This window comes from Vicugna pacos, chromosome 22 (assembly GCF_048564905.1).
Source record: "Vicugna pacos chromosome 22, VicPac4, whole genome shotgun sequence".
In the NCBI taxonomy this organism is placed as follows: Eukaryota; Metazoa; Chordata; class Mammalia; order Artiodactyla; family Camelidae; genus Vicugna; species Vicugna pacos.
In genome coordinates, this window is record NC_133008.1 from 31,805,291 (window position 1) to 31,823,657 (window position 18,367).

Sequence of the window (18,367 nt, forward strand, 5' to 3'; positions counted from 1 at the left end):
GGGGGGCCGGGGTGCGGGCCGGGGGCGGGGCACAGTCTCGGCATGCCCCGTGGCCACACGGTCTACACGGCCTCGGGCGAGGGGCATTTCCAGGTAAAGACGCGCTGTTTAACGCTGTTGACTCGAGGACACTTGAGTGCACGGCCAGCGGGCCAGCACTGTCGCTTGAAGGAAGCGTCCTAACACCATGTCTTACCCAGAACACACCTGGGCAGGCAGCACCCCAGCTCTACACTAGGGGGGCCGCTTAGATAGCCCAGCCACCCACATGCACACAGCCGCTAGACGGGGCCCGGGACCCAGTGGCTTGAGAGCTGGGGCTTCGGTAAATGTCCCTCGTCCTTGCGTCCACTCTCTGCCCTGCGAGTTTGCACAGGGACCCAAGTCTTGTTTAAGCCGTCTTACCAGTAGCTCGGGGCTCTCCTCGGAGGTGCAGGCTGGGGGCCGTCTTCCCTGTCCAGTGACGGCGCGTCCCAGGCGGGAAGGGCCCCCTCATCCCTCCCTGCCTCCTCTTGCTCCTGACAGACGCTCAGCCCAAGAAAGTCCGGAAGGTGCCACCGGGCCTCCCGTCCTCGGTGAGTCCTGGGACAGGCGGGGCCCCTGCCAGAGGCCACACCATGTGTCAGTGGGGTACTGGGCTGTGAGCTGCTGTGGGTTTGCGTGACCCCCCGGGAGTCCCACCTCAGACCAGAGACGGCCTCTGCGGGAGTCGGGAAGTTCCTCTGAGGTCTAGCCTGGATCCTTCCTACTTTAAGAGAAAGTGGTGTGATCAGGGGTTCTAGGACAGGGAGCAGGCAAGACGTCCCAGGGGCCAGTCCAGACAGTTCCCACCCTGCCGTCCCCCCAGCTGCCCTGCTAGGAGTTGCACTGTGTCCTCACCCCGCTGCCTGCTGGTTGGCGGGGTGCCAGGCCCAGCAGATGGTGCCGAGCCACCAGCGGCTCCCAGCGCCCTGCTCCCTCAGCTTAATCACGTTGGAAGAGAAGGCAATTTGCTGGATTCCCCAGCCTGGCTGCCACCCTCCCTGCCTGGCTCCTGCGCTGGGCCCGGCAGGAGCCGCGAGGCTGATGCAGCCCGCCCCACTTGCGTCACCCCAGGTCCACATGCCCCCACCAGGGGGCACAGGCTCTCTTCAGTCTCAACTCATGATGTCACCAACCCGTGTTTTCCTCGCCTGACCACCTCCCCCTCAATTTCCTGCACCATCAAAGCTGAGCCCACTCTTTCCTCCAGTCACTCAGCAGTCATACCCACTTCTTGCTCCACTGCTGGGCCCGGCAGCACCAGCCAATCAGAGGTGACGCTGACTGTAGAACGCCTTTGCCGTCTCGCTGGTCTGGGGCAGCTGGGGCAGGCTGTTAACCCAGGGCCCCACCTCTGAGGACCCCAGGCCTTGTGTGATCAGGGTTGGGTCTTAGGGAGGTTCCAGTTCCGCGGGAACAAGGGAGAAGGGAGGGCTGGAGGCGGCACCGCTGGGGGTTGAGGAGTGAATAGGAGTTTGCTGGACTAAGGGGTGGGAAGGCATTCTGGGCAGGGGGTCCAGTCTACAGAGGCTGGGGTTGTGGGGCGAGTAGGAGGTGGGGTGAAGAAGCAACAGCAGAGCCTCAGCACTGGGCCATTTTAGAGGGAAGGGTCAGAGCGGCACAGGCGAGGGGCAGCAAAGGGGACTGCCTTCCTGGCAGAGGGGCAGCCTGCTACGGGGCCAGCTGAGGGCCAGGGGCCGGCTGGTCCTCACCCTGCTCGGCCCCGCCTGCCTGAGCCTGCCCACCCTCCCACAGGTGTACCCACCCAGCTCAGGGGAGGACTACAGCCGGGACACCGCCGCCTACTCGTCCACCAAGACCTCCAGCAGTGCCTACCCCTCCCCCTTCTACCTGGCAGGTACGTAGGGGACTCACCTAGGACACGGCCCTGGCTGGGGTCCCCGGTCTGCCCACCTCACCGTTCCCCTCTCCGCAGATGGCAGCCTGCACCCCTCGGCTGAGCTCTGGAGCTCCCCAGGCCAGGCGGGCTTTGGGCCCATGCTAGGTGGCGGCTCATCCCCACTGCCCCTCGCGCCAGGCGGCAGCAGCTCCGTGGGCAGCAGTGGCGGTGGGTTCAGCGGCCTGCACCAGCACGAGCGCATGGTAGGCCCCCCAGGGCGGCCTGTGGGGCGGGGGTGTGGGCAGTGCCCGCATCTGACCCCGTCTGGCCCCGCCCCCACCCGCAGGGCTACCAGCTGCACGGAGCGGAGGTGAACGGGGGGCTCCCGGCCGTGTCCACCTTCTCCTCGGCCCCCGCGGCCGCCTACGGCAGCGTCTCCAGCCAGACACCCCCCGTCAGCGGGGCCGACAGCCTCCTGGGTACGGCCCCTCCGCAGCGCTCCCGGGGGGGCGTTCTGCCGGGGCACGGCCCTCGTCGACGCTCACGTCATTCCCCTTCCTGGACCAGCCCCGTGCGGTGCTTTGCACCTTGGGCCCTGCAGGTCTTCCCAGACAGCTTTCTGAAGAGTGAATCCCACTTTATATTTGGGGAAACAGGCTCACGGAGGGGAGCTGCTCCCCCAGAGCCTGGCGGTCTGCCTGCTCCCAGAGCAGCCGTGGGGTCCCGTAGTGAGATGTCGGGAACTTGGGCTGGGACTTGGGCTGCCCAGGGCCGGGCTGGGGCATGTCTGCAGGGCAGCCAAGTGCAGGAGGGGGGCGCTTCGTCGGCGCAGGCATGTAAGCCCGACCTGCGTGCCGGGGCCACTGCATCCCCAAGGTTGGGCCTCACCTCTTCTCACCCACAGGCTCCCGTGGGACCACGGCCAGCAGCTCTGGGGATGCCCTTGGGAAGGCGCTGGCCTCAGTGAGTTGCGGGACATGGTACGTGGCAAGGTGGCTGGGCCTGTGACTCTGAGAGGCTGGCCCCTGACCTGCTGCCTGTTGGCTCTTTCTCCTTGCCCCCATCGCAGATCTACTCCCCGGATCACTCAAGCAATAACTTCTCGTCCAGCCCCTCGACCCCGGTGGGCTCCCCGCAGGGCCTAGCAGGTCTGTGCCATGCTAGGGGAGGGAGGCGGTCTGGTGGCTGCAGCTCCGGGTGGGCAGGGAGCTGGACAACCAGTTGCTTTAGAGCTCACCGTCCTATGGCCATCTGGGAAGGCTGCCTGAAGGAGGTGGCCTCCAAGCCAGTGCTCTCAGGTCACAGCATGGGCAGAGGCTAGGACGCAGGATGCAGCAGTTCCAGTGTGAGCCGGAGGGGTTAGGTGGGACCCAGCAGGGCGTGGGCCTCCAAGGGGCCAGGGCAGCCGGCCTGAGGCTCGTGCCCAGCCTCCAGGACACATACATGCTGGCGCTGATTAACCCCCGAGGTTTTAGGCCTCAGCTGCATACCTTGTGTGTGGCTCTGCTGAGGGGGCAGGCTCCTCCAGTCCTCGGGAGGATGCACCTGGCATTCCGCGGGGTCTGAGAAGTGAGGGCCAGAGCTTTCTGGAAGGCCTGGGCAGTTGCATTAAAAAAGCCTGCAGGCCCTCACCGTTCCCTGGCCTGGGAGGAGCCAGCTCCCGGGCACCTGCTGTGCGCGCGAGCCGCCTTCCTGGCAGAGGGGTCCAGGTGTGGATTTTGCAGTTGGGGAAACAGGCTTGAAGACGTGACCTGTCCATGAGGTTCACATCCCGGCCTAGTGAGACTCACTCCCAGGGTTCCATGCGGAGCTACCAGGCCAGCTGGGCTGAGATCCCCACTCGAGGCCTTCCCGGCTCTGCAGGCATGGGCGCCCTCGTGTGGCCAGCCCTGGCATCACGGCCCCTCCTTTCCCGACCCCCTGCCCACTCAACGCCTCCTGCCCCTTACAGGAACATCACAGTGGCCCCGAGCGGGAGCCCCCGGCGCCTTATCACCCAGCTATGATGGTGGCCTGCACAGCCTGGTGAGCGTCCTGGGGGCCGGGGCGGGGCGCGCCAACAGGGATGCCCGTTTCTGGGGTGGGAGGCCCTGGGGGGGCAAGTCCGTGTGTCCTCTGTGGCCGCGCCCCACGTGACACTGGAACCATGTCCTGTAAGAGCCCTTGAGGACCAGCAGAGTGTGCCACAGGACAGGTGCTCTTTGACCAGGGTGAACTCAGTCAGTCTGTCGGGAATGAGGTCCAAAACTGGCCGTGCTGGGCCGCACGGGGTGCTGGCGGCCCACGCCCCTCACCCCCAGCCCCTCCGCAGCAGCACAAGATGGAGGACCACCTGGACGAGGCCATCCACGTCTTGCGCAGCCATGCTGTGGGGACAGCAGGGGACGTGCACGGGCTTCCACCCAGTCATGGGGTGCTGGCCCCAGGCTTCGCTGGCCCCGTCATGCCGCTGGGTGGACGGCCCGCTGGCCTGGTGAGTGCGGGTCGAGGGCGGGTCGAGGGCAGGCGGGCAGCAGGGCCAGCCCAGCGCTGATGACCCCTCCTCGTCCACAGGTGGGAGGCGGCCCCTCGGAGGACGGGCTCTCGGGCAGCGGCAGCCTCATGCACAACCACGTGGCCCTCCCCGAACTCTCCCGGCCACCCGACTCCTATAGCGGTGAGCCCTGCGTCATTGGCTGGGCAGGGTGGTGCAGTTCAGGGTCAACTGTGGTGTGGGGGCCCGGTCGGCGGGCGTCACCCCCTAAGCCATATATTCCTCCTCTGGAAAACAGGGATGGCAGAGGGACTGAGACCCTCCATGCATGGGGCTGGGGCTCAGACCCCACGCCATTGCCAGGCCTTCCCGGCAGCCTGTGGGCTGTCCACCCCCATTTCCAGTTGAGGAAACAGGTTCAGGGGCCTGGTGAGGGTGGTTCACCCACCACACTCACTCCTCCCCAGGGAATCCCTAGCAGGCCAAGTGCTGGGGTCCCACAGGGGTGGGAGCCAGACTATGTGAAGGTACCACCTAGAGGCCCAGAGAGGCCGGCAAGGTCCCTTGGTCGACTCCCCTTGGAAGGGAGGAGGGCCCACCAGGTCAACGCTGTTTACCCAACAGGCGTATGTTGAGCATCCACTGTGTGCCTGGCACCCCTCTAGGCACGGGGGGCTAGAAGGGATTGACCAGAGAAGGGGGGATGTGGAGTGTGGAGGCTGGAAGGTGGTGTGATTGCATTGAGACAGGTGTTGGGGAGAAAGTGGGCAGGGGAAGAGCTGCAGGAGGTCTGTCATTTTTAAGTTAGTGGTGGGGACAAGATTGTGATATTTGAATGGAGTAGGGGAGGAGTGAAAGCAGGCGGGCACCTGGGGGAGCATGAGCAAAGGCCCTGGGGCAGGACCATGCCTGGTGTGTTGGGGGAACAGCAAGGAGGCTTGTGTGGCTGAGGCAGAGTTAGGGAAAATGAGAGGGCAGGGAGAGGACGAGGCAGGTCATGCAGGGCCTTGGGGGCTGCAGGGAGGACCTGGCTTCTACCCCAGGGAGGTGGGATCCTTGGAGAACTGGGCAGAGTGTGGGGCCTGACTTAGGTGCTCATAGGAGGCAATCTCTGGTGGCCGCTGCGGGGCGGACAGACTGGAAAGGACTAGAAGGAAAGACCAGGGTAGAGGGGACGGATGCTAGGGGCTGGCCCAGGCAGGGGCAGTAGAGGGGTGATGGTGGGTGACTTCCAGGTGTTCTGAAGGCAGAGCCCACAGGATTTGCAAATGTAGAGGAGGCGGTGGGGTTCCCATCTTCAGTTTAGGGTACAGTCTGGGCATCCTTGGCACATGCTGGAGTTTATAGTAGGGAGCCTAGGGTACAGTCTGGGCATCCTTGGCACATGCTGGAGTTTAGAGTAGGGAGCCTGGATGGGGTCTGGATGGAGCAGAGCCTGGGTCTCTGCATCTCAGGGGTGGGGGGTGGCAGCGCTGAGGGACACGGAGGAGTGTGGACTGCTTGGGGTGCTGAGTTGAGGACCCAGACTGGACCAGAGCAGGTATGGCCACGCCAGTGGAGTTGTGGGGTGTTTGGCAGTAGCGGGAGCAGGGTGAGGTCGAGAGGGTTTCAAGTCTGATGAGGTGACAGCACGCTGAGTGTCCTGCAGCAGGCGAGGGGCCGGCCATCCACTTGACGGGAGAGGGGAAGAGTGTGGGTCTGGGGAGCGCACACTGGGGTTTGTCCTGGTTGTCATGGTGGCCTGTCCCAGGGTCTTTAACACAGACTCTGCCACCATGAAGGGGACTGAGGCCTGGGGAGGGTCTGGGACTCCACGCCGGGCAGTGGCTGAGCCTGGCTTCCACCGCCCCCGCTCCCACCGATCTTGTGAAAAACAATGTCGTGTCGCGACAGTAGCGTGCTGTGCGTCCCTGACCACGAGCCCCCACCCTGGAGCCCACCACACAATCCTCACTCCTGCCTGCACACCCTCCCCATACCAGCCCCCTGCACCCCGGAAATGAGCCACTGAGTCAGTGCTTCCTGGGTTCCAGATTCTGTCGCTGCACACCGCGGCTCTCGCCCGTGGGCAGGTCCGGGGACGTCTGTGCTTGTTACAGCAGCCGGGTCCCGGCGTCCAGGGTGTGGGGCAGGGATGCTCTTCTACCCCCAGCAGTGCCAAGGACGCCCAGCCCCAGGTCAGCGGTGCCGAGGAGCACCCCCGGACCTGGTCTCTTATCTGAGGGCCCTGGGGGGCGGGGGATCAGCTGCTGGAGAGCCCAGGCTAGCTCCCAGGGCTGCGTAGTGGGGTTCACGCTGCTGTGTGCCCTCCATTGCTGCTGAAGTGCTGGGTGGTCCCCCGGCCACCCTCCCCACCCCGCCCCCTGGGAGTGCAGGGACAGGCCCTGACCAGATGGGGCACCAGGTCCTAGGTCCTTCCCTACCCTGGGCCTTCGTGCCTGGCGCGGCTCCCGGTGCAGGTGTGATTCCAGGTTGAATTTCTGGGCACTCATGTGCCCACCTTTTCCAGCTTTAGCCTAGCTGTTTTCCAAAGTGGCCGCACCTGCGAGCAGAACTTAGATAGGAGCACGATGTCTTTCACTCCTGACGTGCACAGCGCCGTCCGGCTGGCACCCTCCTGTGTCCCTGCCGTCTGCTCTTCGTGATTCGTTGTTACTTTTTCGTTGCAGAGAGCTGTCCTTTGTTGGTTTATATGTAAGGAGTACCTTCTGTCCTGTGACTTGCCCTCTTGCGTTCTTCGTGGTGCCTTGGTGACCGAAGTCTCTGTTTAGAGATACTCGTTTATTGATTTGTTTCTTTTGAGGACAGCTCCTTTAGTATTTAGGAAATAGTTCTCTGCTTCCGAGTGGCAGCGATGTTTCTGTGCTCTTCTGAAGATGGCGAGGTTTTGCTTTTCCCGTTTGGTTCCTTGCTGCCTGGGATTGGTGCCTGTGGGGGGTGGGGATGAGGCAGGGGTCTGATTTTCAGTGGACGTTTCGGGTTTTTGCCAACGGAAGCCGGGCTGTCGCAGGAGAGCTGCACCCCCCGGGAGGGACGGGGCCATGGTGTGGCCCTGACCCTGACCCTGGCCGTTGCAGAACTCGGGCGGGGCGCCGCCGCCTCCGGAGCCGGGGAGATCAAGCGGGAGGAGCAGGAGGACGAGGAGAACGCGGCGGTGGGCGAGCACGCCGAGGAGGAGAAGAGGGATCTGAAGCCCGCGCGGACCCGGACCAGGTGCCGCCCTCGCCCCCGCCCCCCGCGCATGCGCACACGCAGACGGCGCCCCCTCCCCAGGGCGCACGCGCACACGCACAGGGCGCCCTCTCCCCAGGGCGCACGCGCACACGCACAGGGCGCCCACTCCCCGAGGAGGCCGTGGCGGGCCCCGCGCCCGGCCCCGCCTCACTGTCTCCCTCTGGCCCCCGGCCCTGTAGCCCGGACGAGGACGAGGACGACCTTCTCCCCCCAGAGCAGAAGGCTGAGCGGGAGAAGGAGCGCCGGGTGGCCAATAACGCGCGGGAGCGGCTGCGGGTCCGAGACATCAATGAGGCTTTTAAGGAGCTGGGGCGCATGTGCCAGCTGCACCTCAACAGTGAGAAGCCCCAGACCAAACTGCTCATCCTGCACCAGGCGGTGTCGGTCATCCTGAACCTGGAGCAGCAGGTGCGAGGTCAGTGGGGGCGCCACTCCCCTCCCCCACCGCTGCTTCCTGGAGCCAGCCTTCCCTGCAGTGACCCCCCAACTGTGCTGTCTCCCCCTCCTTGTGCCTTTCCCCTGCAGTGACCTGCTCCACTCTGCTCCCACCTCTTTCCCCCTCCCTTGCTTTGACCTTCCCCTGCTGTGACTCCCACCTCCCCCCAGGAGTCTGCCCCACTGTGACCACTTTCCCTGCTGTGATTTCCCCCCCAGCTCCCTGTGACCTACAGTGATGTCCCCTACTCACTGTGAGGACTCCCCCACCCCGCAGTGATGTCCTCTGCTCTAACCTCATCTCCCCTCCTGGGACCTCTCCCCGTCCCTCACTGTGACCTTTCCCTGCAGTGATCTCCACATTATGTGGCCATCCCCCACAGTGATCTCCTTCCGTCTTGACTGCTGGCCCTCTGCCTGGCCTGGCCCCAGTGTCCCCCACACACACTGAGAGGAAGAGACTGCACTTCCAGCTCTGTGTACCCAGGCACTTGGGCACAGAAGTGCATCCTGGGCCTGGGGCCCTCTGCCTGCCTGCCCCTTACTTCTCAGGAAGCGCAGAGCCCAGCTGGCAGGGGCTGGCATTTCCTGGGTCCCAGCAGCCATCAGTCTGTTGTTCTGAGCAGACCCCTTGTGGGGCTTCTTGAGCCCCTCAGTCCCCATCTGCAGTTGGGGTTCACCCCCACCCCCGGGGCTGGGTGAGGATCAGGAAGGGTGATCCCTTCCTCCCAGCTGCTTCCTTAACCTCCCATCCTGCCACCCCGTTAACCCTTTCTCTCCTGCAGCACTGTCGCTTGGACTGGAGCTAGGGCCCTGGCCTGCCACCCGCTGTCCCCTCAGCTCTGAGGTTTCCGCGTCTCCATGGCGGTGTCCCCTGCGCCTGCCTCTCTGCTCTCTGCCTCCCGCGCTCCCCCTTCCCGGCCGCCCATCTCCTCGCTCCCACCGGCCGCCCTCCTCACCTCGCACTTGTGCCCGAGCACTGGAATGGCAGGGCTGCGACTGGGCCTTTCCTCCCCCAAGGCCTTCCTTGGGACTTGAGGGAAGAAAGGGGACCCGAGGCCTGACTGTCAGTTTGGTCTGCTGCTTGTCCTGGGATCCGGGCCTCTGCCGCCACCGCCGCCACCCGGAGGGATCGCTCAGGCCCGAGGGCAGGGTGGGTGGGTGTCCTGAGTGAGACCGGCCCATCCTACTGGTCGGCACCAGGCAGAGAGGGAGGTCAATGCAGGGCCGCGTGCAACACAGCTGTGGGGCCTGAGCGGGGGTTTGGGCTCCGTGGGTAGGCAGGTGGCTGTCTGAGCCCCCATTCCAGGCTCCTGTGTGTTGGCCCGACACCCTGCCCACCACGCAGCAGGCGCTCGGTGAACTGGAGCCTCACAGCAGAAGTGCCGGGGGCCCAGGGAGCTGCTGCTCCGAGCCCGGGGCCAGTGCTCACGGTGGCCGCAGCTCTTGGGCAGCCAGAGTTCGCCATGGGGCAAATGCATTTCTGAGGCCCCTCTGGGAGTGTAGGGTCTCGGGAACTAAGAGTCCCAGGCCTTTGCCTGCTAAGCTAGGGTCTTCTGGGCCTTTTATACCAGAGGCCGGTGCAGCCAGGCCCAGCTCTCCCTCACCCAGCAAGTGACTGCTCTGAAAGGGGAAGGTCGTCATCCCAGGAGGGGCTCCAGACCAGCCCTGGGGCACACGGAACTGGCAGGGGCAAGGGATGCGTCTCCGCTCCCTGGAGACACCCAGCTGGGGATGGAGGCCCCACCGACAGTGTCGTGGGGTCAGTCAGGCGCGGGTCTGCCTGGGTGTGTGACGCACACAGCGCACCCAGAGCTGGGGCCAGGGGTGCATACGTCTGCGGTCCCTGCGCCCCAGGTATGTTGCCCGTGCACACACAAGCTTGCAGCCAAGGCACGCACACACACAGCCAGCGGGTTCCCTCCCCACGACCCCTGGTGGGGGACTAACGGAGGCCCCGGTGCTGTGACCCAGCAGTACGGAGGAGGTGCTGTCCCTGGAGGAGAAAGACCTGAGGGACCGGGAGAGGCGGATGGCCAATAACGCGCGGGAGCGGGTGCGCGTGCGGGACATTAACGAGGCCTTCCGGGAGCTGGGGCGCATGTGCCAGCTGCACCTCAAGTCGGACAAGGCGCAGACCAAACTGCTCATCCTGCAGCAGGCCGTGCAGGTCATCCTGGGCCTGGAGCAGCAGGTGCGAGGTAGGCGCCCGGCCCGGAGCCCCTGCCCCGTCCTCGCCCGGCCTTCTCGGGCAGGGACGGGTGGAAACGGAGGCGGCCACGGCAGCTCCCTGCCTGACCATCCCCAATTCCCCACTCGCGTTTGTCCTCTCCTGGGGACCCTCTCCCACAGTGCTCTCCCCTCCCCCCCAGAGCGTAACCTCAACCCCAAAGCCGCCTGCTTGAAGCGCCGGGAAGAGGAGAAGGTGTCAGGCGTGGTCGGAGACCCCCAGATGGTGCTGTCGGCTGCCCACCCGAGCCTGGGCGAGGCCCACAACCCCGCCGGGCACCTGTGAGAGGAGTGCCGCCCAGATGGGTGACCCGACCTTGGTCTAACCCGGGACGGTCACACCAGGCACCCGGTCCCCATCCCTGCCCTCAACCTGGGCCGGATGGTCCGCGCCCCGCACGCGCCGTGGTCAGCAGCGAGCCACACAGACTGGAGGCCCCAGTGGTCGCAGCTCCTGAGGCGACACTGCCCCACTGCCCTGCCACTGGCCTGGTGGACCCTGAAATGGCATCTCGGCCCCCAGGGGGGTCTTTCTTGGGGAGATTGGGGGGGAACAAAAACCAGAGAGAAAGTGAACAGGAAATATATACACTTCGTTAGAAAAGAAGAAAAAATGCCTTAAGTATAAAACGGGGAGAAGTTAATTAACCGTGTTGCTCGCTGGAGGGAGGTGCCGCCGGAGCCGCCCGGCCAGGAGCCGCCAGCACGCCGTGCCTACGCCCGATACTTTTTTTAAGGAAATAAAAGGAGCCTTAGTTAGATCTTTTTTTATGCAGGAGGAAACTAGCAAGAAGGATGCCTTTGATCTTTTTTTTTTAAGTTTTTTTGCATATGTTTTGTAAGCAACATTTTTTTGTATAAAAATCTTGTGTCTCTTGCTATTTCTGCTGCTGTTTCTAGGACTGAGCGTTGCATTTCATGATCAAGCAGTTTATTAAAAGTACTAAAAGGACCCAGTGTAAACCTGCGGTCCCCACCCACGTGGGCACCAGACGCAAAGCAGAGAATGGGAACCGTGGGCCTTGTCCCGCGTGTTCTCTTCAGACTCGGGGCTTTGTTCTCTTCGTGTTGCTGCCTGTGAAGGGGTGGGTGGTCCTTTCCCGGGTGGGGGGCTCCCTGCCCCATCCCCTCCCCCTCAGGAAGCAGGACACCCTGGGCTCAGGCAGGGCAGGGAGGTGGGTGAAACTGCCTAGGGTCCTCCTCCCCCAACCCCCTCCCCGTGGTCTCGGGCCTCCAAAGCGGGACTTACTAGGACCGCCCTTGCTTGGTGGGCAGACGGCACTATCAGTGGGGGGGGCCCCACAGATACCCTGTCTGTCCTTCCTTCCTTCCTCCCACCAGGAGCCTGTTCTGTAAACAGCAGAGGGGCTGGGGCCTGGGGCCAGCACAGAACCCCCCACTCCTCAGGCGACCATCCAGCTGTGGATGGAGCAGGGAGAAGGTACAGGGCCCCCTGCCCAGAAGGGCCCTGGGAATGGGCGTTTACCAGCTGCAAACCAGGAGTGGGGGCCACTCGCCCCCAGGCCTCCCTGAGGGCCCCTCTTGTCCTTTGTGGTTGGGGGACACACTTGTCCCCGGAGGCCTGGGAAAGCCCAGGGTGTTGCTCACCCTATGTGTCACCTGGGTGCAGTCAGGCCTGCTGGGGTCTTGGCTTCCCTCTCCTTACCCCCACCCCAGTAGAGGCCTTGTGGACCCCCAGGCTGGCTGTGTTGCACCCCACCCGCATCTGGGTGATCTCCCCCAAGACCCCCCACCCTCATCCCCAAGCACGGGTCGGCCTGACCCCCCATGACTGGAACTGCCCAAGGCTGAGGGAACCCCGAGGCCAGCACAGGTGGGACGTCCCAGCGCGGGGCCGAGGCCGCCTCTTCACCCCTGGGTCTGTCCCCCAGGCCGGTCAGGCCACTCTCTAGGTGACCCTCCTGCCTCAGTTCCCCTCTTTCTGGTCTTGCCCACAGGCCCGGATGGGCAGGGGCCCAGGGGCCTTGCAGCGCCTGAGGCCTGCTGACTTTTGAACTGTGTGTTACATACATAATTTAAGTTTTATATATATATAAAGTGAGATTAACCCAGCATGGGAAAAGTAGCCTTGGGGGGAGGAAGAACCACAATTACTGGGGAAATCGTGCTCAGAGTGCCTCAGGATAACTGACTTAAAAAATTTTTTTAAGAAAAATGACTTTATAAAATGTCAACACAGCTGGCTGGATTCTTTGGGATTTTTCAATAATCCTCTTTAAAGTCGGCTCGGGGACCGGTCATGTACATAACAGCACTGTAGCAATAAACGTGGCATTTTACAACACTTGGCTGTCCCGGGTCTTTACGGATGGAAGTGGGGCCAGGCGGGTGCTCGCCAGGTGGCCTGGGCACACTCGGCAAAGTACGGCGCTGGGGGTGCGCGCACATGGGCACGCCTCCTGTGTGTGTCTCTCTCCTGGGGCCGCTACAGCAGCTGTGGGGGTGGGCGCAGGGTGGGGCCTGAAACCCCAGGGATCCGTCATCTCTGGAGTCCAGAAGTCCCAGGCCCTCCCCACCTCTTCCAGCTCCGGGGCCTGGGCACGACCCCAGTCTCCGCCTGCATGTCCGTCCACAGGTCCCTCTTACACCAATACCTGTCATTGGCTTAGGGCCGCAGACTCTCCAGTCCGACCTCAGCTCAGCTAGTCAGGTCTGCAAAGACCTTATTTCCAAATACGTTTCCACTCACAGGTGGGGAGGGGGCTGGTCGGGACCCGAATGCGTCCTTTTGAGGGGGTGTCAAGTGGGGCGTGACGGCGGTGGTGAGCGAGGCCAGCAGAGCCGTGGACTGACGCCCACAGCAATTCCTCCTCCTCTTGGAAGCAAAGCTCCCTGGGCCAGCGGGGGAATAGGGCTCCCAGCCATGTGAAGGCTGACCAGCTCCTGGGGAAAGGCTGCCTGCTGGTTTTGAACATAAGTCACGAATGCACCAAAATCCACTGAATGGATGAACTCCATGGTGCGTGAATTCTCTCTCAGTAAAGGGGTTTAAAATATCTTAAAGGTGCCAAAATTGTCACAGGTGAGGCACTGCCTCTGTCCCAGCAAAGGACAGCTCTGCAGACATTTCTGGAAGGATCAACCGCCCAACTCAGCTCACAGAAATCAGGTGGGCAGGGAGCAGGCTGCAGGGAAGCTGGGGTGGTGGGTGTGTGCGCAGGACACCTGGGCAGAGGGCCAGTGGGGCACAAGGGAGGGTGACCGTTTCTGCTTCTCTTCCATCATCTCTTCTGGTCACAGAACCCAGCTCTCTTTAAGGGATCCTCCCCAACTCCAGCTCACATCCCCACATGAGAGGGGCTGACTCTGTCCTGCCTCCACAGCAGGCTCACGAGAACTGCTTTCTACAATTACTGGGGAAAGGGCATATTCCTGCAAGGGTTGCTGGAATGTCAACCCAGAGTTTCTGGGGGTCTCTGCTCAGAGAGAGTTCACCAGAGAGTGAGGGCAGCACAGAGGAAAGAACTGCTGAGAGACGGAGAGGGATTCATAATGAATTGCTAGACTCCTGGATCCAGCTGTGCCTGAAGACATCCAACATGCCATAAAACTTCCTTCTTTCCTCTTAAACCAATTTTCGTTTTTGTAACTTGAAACAAAAAGTATTATGCCTCAAGAGCTAAAGTGCATCAAGCAGGAGCAATGAGACAGAGCTTCAGAAATGGATGGATCCAGGATCTGCAGCCCCAAGGCTGCCCTCCTCTGCTCATCTTTCCAGGCAGGTCTTCTTCAGTCTCATGGATCCTCTCTCAACAATCTTCAGGGTGGTTCCCTACATGTCACTTTTTAAGTTTCCGTCAAGGACAGAGGCTTATTTGGGTCTTCCCTGGTCCCAAGCTCAAAAACCCCCAGAGCAACTTAAAAGGACAAAAAAAAATGTCCAACCCGGTAGCAATGAGTACCCTGCCCCCTTGCCCAGACGGTGGTCTCCCACCAACCTCCAATGGGTGGCCAGGGGCAGGTAGGAACCTGCAGCCCCTGGGAAACGCAGTCTTGGAGGGTGCCGAGAAGCCGATCCCAGGAGGACGGGCCAGGCTGGGCAGACAAAACCTATGGTGTCTAGTCTTCATCTCCAACCCAACATTCGACGCTGGCGGTGACTGTGGAAGTCGAGCCCGAGCGAGCCTGGGGCGGCAGAAACAAAGCGAGGAGAGCCCGCCTGTCCCCGGTCCGTCAGCTAACAGGAGGTTCCGAAATGCTGACAGTGTGAGAAGCCAAGCCTCCCTTTGAGGCAGGAATGAGGAATTACTCTCAAACGAAACGTCCCCAAAATTTCCGACAGGTCCTCCAAGCAACAGACAACTACTGATGAGCAAATCGAGGTTTGGGGAAGCTCTGCCACCTGGCCAAGGTCCTGCGGACAGCGAGTCCAGTGACAACCCCGAAGTCCTCCAAGGGGGAGTTCAAATCGCCACCCTCCCCCTCTGTGCGACTCTGGACAAGCCCCTTCCCGTTTGGCCTCACTTTCTTTAATTGTAAATACAGTTCTGACACGCAGTCAGGACACAAACTCACCAGACAAATGTTGCGGGCCAGAAACAGCAGCTAGAGGTTGCACAGCTAGGGGGCCCCTCCGGCTGCTGGAGCTGAGAGGTGGAGTCAGCGTCCTCGAGTCACGTGGCCGGTAAGCCCCACCTCCCGGGCACGCCCGCTCTGGCCTGCGTTCATCCACGACTTCCGGGCCCCCCGGAAGCGACTCCAAGTGTCTTCCGAGTCTGCGCACGCAGCGACGCGGACTCCGAGTCTCGCACGGTCAGCCCTCCCGGGCGGGGCCTCCCGGCGGGCCTGCGCGCTGCGGTGTCGGCGCTTGCGCAGTGCGCCCGGACCGGCGGGGCTGGGGTCACCCTGAGCTGGGACGGCGCCGCGATGCTGAGCAGGTTCCTGGGCCCGCGCTACCGCGAGCTGGCCAGAAACTGGTGAGGACCCGGACCCCTTGCCCTGCCCAGCCCCAGATCGGGACACTGGGTCACGGAGCGGCAGCGCGGTCTCCCTCACGCACACGCGCGTGGCGGGCTCCCGACCCCGAGGCGGAGCCGCTCGCCCTGGCGGCCGCGATGGTGCCCACTCGGGAGGTGCCCACCCGGCCCGCGCCCCGCGCTCAGCTCTTGGGGTCTGGAAACTGACCCTGTACGCTCACTGCCTTTGCGTTTGTCTGACGTTGTTGTGAAGCCAGCGGCTGCACCTGTCCCTGCGTTCCCCGTGGGAGGCGGGTGGGATTCGGGAGACTCCACGTGGCAGCCGGGATGGGGGTGCCCATGCCGCGCGGAGAGCTAGTTAACAGGGGCCTATACTCGGCAGTCGTGCCCCCAAGCCCCGACAGGGAGATGACGGGTAGGGGCTGCCCTTGGACAGTGGCGCTGCTAGGGACCTTCAGGTGAACAGTGACAGTGGCGCTTTACAGCTGGGGCGACACTGGCCCCGGACGAAGGCGGCCGTCCCTGGCTTCGGGTGGGACCACCAGCGGCCCCTGCAGCCCCTCCCGCCCTGGCTCGGAAGCCCTCGGGCGCTGCTGGTCCGCTCCCATGCGTACTGGTCAGAGCAGCGGACACCCTCATCCAGGGTTTAGTCAGTTGGCAAGCACTCACTGAGCACCTAGCGTGGGTGAGCACCTAGCACTGAACTGGGTGCCAGAAACACAGAGATAAAAGGAACCTTTGTGGCTGACATTCTAGTTCGTGGACAAGGAAAAGTAAACCGATGTGACCCACCCTACGAGGCTGATGTCAAATAATCAAGGCTGGGGTGCAGCCCTGTCCCACTCGCCACTGGCTTGCAGGGCCCAGGAAGTAGGACTCATGCCCAGGAGGCACTGTGGGGCTGTGTCTCGGACCGCAGCTCAGCAGCTGGGCACCCTGCGTGTCAGCCCGCTCCCTGGGAGAAAGGGGAGGAATGGTCCTTGCACAAGGGACTGTCAGCATCACCGTTCTCTGCATCCTTCCTCGGCACCCCAGGGAGGTCAGGTTCATGGCTGCTTTCCTCCCTGTGCCGGTCAACAGGGCCCCAAGGCAGGAGGCTAGGATGATGGGGCCTCCATGAGGGAGGCTCCTCTGACATTAATAGCTCTCAAAGCTATTGACCTGTGGGAGGAAAAATTCCCTTTCTGTTCACCACACCCACCCCAGAGCCTGTTCCAAAAGCATCAGTGACCCCTGACCCCACCAGGCGCAAAACTGAATTGTGTGGGCCTCTTCGCAGGGGGCGGGGGTTGTTGGTCCTATGGAAGCACAAGCCTTCAGCCTCCCCCCACCCCCACCCCAGGCACACGGTTTACTGCGACCCAGTGAGGAGGGCACCCATGTACAAACTGACCCTACACAGGCCAGCAATGGAACCTGTAAGAGCTGCCTCTCGCTGTGTAAAGAACAGCCTGCCAAACTTCTTGGCTTTACATTCAGTATCTGTTTCTGTGGGTCAGGAATTCGGACACAGCTGAGCTGGATCCTCTGCTCAGGGTCTCATCTGAAGGCTTGACTGGGGACTGTTTCCAAGCTCACACCTGTGGTTGTGGATAGGGGGCCACCCTCATTTCTCTTGCCAGGAGGGCCCCTCTGCAGGGCAGCTCACAAAGTGGCAGCTGGCTCCCCTCAGAGCAGATGGAGCGAGGAAGAGTGCCCAGGATGGAGCCACAGTCTTTATAACCCTGTCTCGGAAGTGACATCCCATGCTCTCCCCGTGTGTGGTTCACTAGAGGCGAGTGACTGGTCCTGCGGACACTCTAAGTGGGGTGGCTGTACGAGGGGGTGGGACCGTTGGGGCTGTCCTGGACCCTGCCCATTGCGAGACCTAAGTGTGGTGTGTGGTGGTCTTGGAGCCCCTTGCCTCGGCTCTGCGTCTGGTGGGCTGTGTGTCTCAGGGCAAAGACTTGCCCTCTCTGTGCCTTGCTTGCCTCATCAACAGCTCACACCTCCCTTGGTCCCATGACTGTCTCAGGTTGAGTTGCTGTAAACTGCATGACGTGCTTACGTGCAAACCTTAGCTATCCTCGTGGTTATAAGCTTGGGCTTTTCCTATTTTCAGCAGAATTCCTCAGATAAAACCTGAAGCAGATCCCACATGAAAGCAGATGGGAATGGAGTGGCCTTGGGGTCATCGTGCCTGCCTGTGGGGGCATTAGCAGGCTGTGTCCACAGGCTGGGCAGGGCCCGGTGCGTGGCGGCCACCTGATAAATAAGCAGCTTGGGGTGGAGGGTCCAGATGTGCTACCAGGGGCAGGGGGCCTGACCTGCACTGTCCTTGCAGGATTCCGACAGCGGGCATGTGGGGCGCTGTGGGCACCGTGGGGCTCGTGTGGGCCACTGACTGGAGGCTGATTCTGGACTGGGTTCCCTACATCAACGGCAAGTTTAAGAAGAATGATTAATTAAACTGACCCCCCTGAACCCCGCTGGTAAGTTTTAGCAGCTGTTGGTGGGTGTAGCCTGTGATTACAAGCAGTGGAGGAGCAGGCCCCCCACCCCCGCAGGCGTGCTCCCCACACGGCTGGGGCAGCAGGGCTGGAGGGCTTACCTGGAGAATTCTGCCTGAGGGCGGAGTTCTGCACAGGCCTCTTTAAGCACCTGCACAGCAGCGCAGAGGGGCCAGCTGGCAGCCTCCGTCTGTGGGACTGGGGAGTGGGCACTGCTTCTGGGTCTCAGCCTGCCCAGCCCTGGGTGGACGGAGGGATGCCCCATTTTACAGATGGGGAAGGTGGAGGCTGGCCCCCGGATGGGCAGCTGTGAGCAGATGATGCTGGTGCTGTGCTGTCCACCTGACAGTCTGGAGCATGTGCAACCCCGCCTCCCAGACTCCTAGGCCTCACAGCCAGATCCCGTCTCAGAGCCTGGCCGCAGCGTGTGCATCCCTCCTCGGTGCCCAGCACCTTCCTTCTCCAAAGAACGAGGGAGCCGGGAGCCTGCTGCTCACCCTGCTCTGTTCCCCTCCAGGTATCTGGCAGTGCTGCCTCCTTCCATCTGCCTCTGGAACAGCCCACGCGCTCAGGATGGACCTGGAGGAAATTCACAGCACGAGTTAGACTGTGTTTGTGAAAATAGCTTTGGTGTGTGAACACACACAGCATTAAACTCACTCTGAAACCTGGACGTGCTCACGCTGGGGCTTGGTTACCTTGTCTGCAA

The 18,367-nt window shown here is 62.5% G+C and overlaps 2 protein-coding genes and 1 long non-coding RNA gene across 14 annotated transcripts in view; 2 read left to right on the forward strand and 1 right to left on the reverse strand.

Annotated features, from left to right (window-relative positions):
* Nucleotides 1–12,537, forward strand: part of TCF3 (transcription factor 3) — a 33,752-nt gene extending 21,215 nt beyond the window's left edge. The window contains exons 8-20 of one of the 12 annotated variants that reach the window (XR_012063251.1): nucleotides 526–575; nucleotides 1,777–1,879; nucleotides 1,958–2,124; nucleotides 2,208–2,340; nucleotides 2,766–2,824; nucleotides 2,931–3,009; nucleotides 3,813–3,886; nucleotides 4,071–4,334; nucleotides 4,415–4,517; nucleotides 7,412–7,547; nucleotides 7,748–7,983; nucleotides 9,978–10,204; nucleotides 10,376–12,537. Coding sequence is in view for 10 of the 12 variants with exons in the window: in XM_072948075.1 (XP_072804176.1) it covers nucleotides 526–575; nucleotides 1,777–1,879; nucleotides 1,958–2,124; nucleotides 2,208–2,340; nucleotides 2,766–2,824; nucleotides 2,931–3,009; nucleotides 3,813–3,886; nucleotides 4,071–4,334; nucleotides 4,415–4,517; nucleotides 7,412–7,547; nucleotides 7,748–7,983; nucleotides 10,376–10,518 (1,547 nt within the window). In the remaining 2 variants the exon portion in view is untranslated. Of the gene's footprint in view, nucleotides 1–525; nucleotides 576–1,776; nucleotides 1,880–1,957; nucleotides 2,125–2,207; nucleotides 2,341–2,765; nucleotides 2,825–2,930; nucleotides 3,010–3,812; nucleotides 3,887–4,070; nucleotides 4,335–4,414; nucleotides 4,518–7,411; nucleotides 7,548–7,747; nucleotides 7,984–9,977; nucleotides 10,205–10,375 lie in introns of those variants that run through there. The other 11 variants (XR_012063252.1, XM_072948075.1, XM_072948076.1 and 8 more) reach the window with 11 other exon arrangements.
* On the reverse strand, nucleotides 8–17,498 carry LOC140688508 (uncharacterized). Its single transcript, XR_012063253.1, has 4 exons — nucleotides 16,586–17,498; nucleotides 14,769–16,330; nucleotides 682–748; nucleotides 8–600 (listed from the first exon to the last, which is right to left on the reverse strand). It is a non-coding gene; the product is annotated as an uncharacterized lncRNA (long non-coding RNA).
* UQCR11 (ubiquinol-cytochrome c reductase, complex III subunit XI) lies at nucleotides 15,036–18,329 on the forward strand. The gene is made up of 3 exons (XM_031673942.2): nucleotides 15,036–15,169; nucleotides 17,493–17,640; nucleotides 18,176–18,329. The coding sequence occupies exons 1-2, from the start codon at nucleotides 15,120–15,122 to the stop codon at nucleotides 17,611–17,613; spliced, it is 171 nt and encodes a 56-aa protein (XP_031529802.1). The 5' UTR covers nucleotides 15,036–15,119; the 3' UTR covers nucleotides 17,614–17,640; nucleotides 18,176–18,329.
* The last annotated feature ends 38 nt before the right edge of the window (nucleotides 18,330–18,367 follow it).

What these genes read in the sequence shown, in the direction of transcription:
- UQCR11 (XM_031673942.2), top strand. Translation starts at nt 15,120, where the DNA reads ATGCTGAGCAGGTTCCTGGGCCCGCGCTACCGCGAGCTGGCCAGAAAC. An exon ending in CGCGAGCTGGCCAGAAACTG is followed by an intron (nt 15,170 to 17,492) that starts GTGAGGACCCGG and finishes CTGTCCTTGCAG; the next exon opens with GATTCCGACAGCGGGCATGT.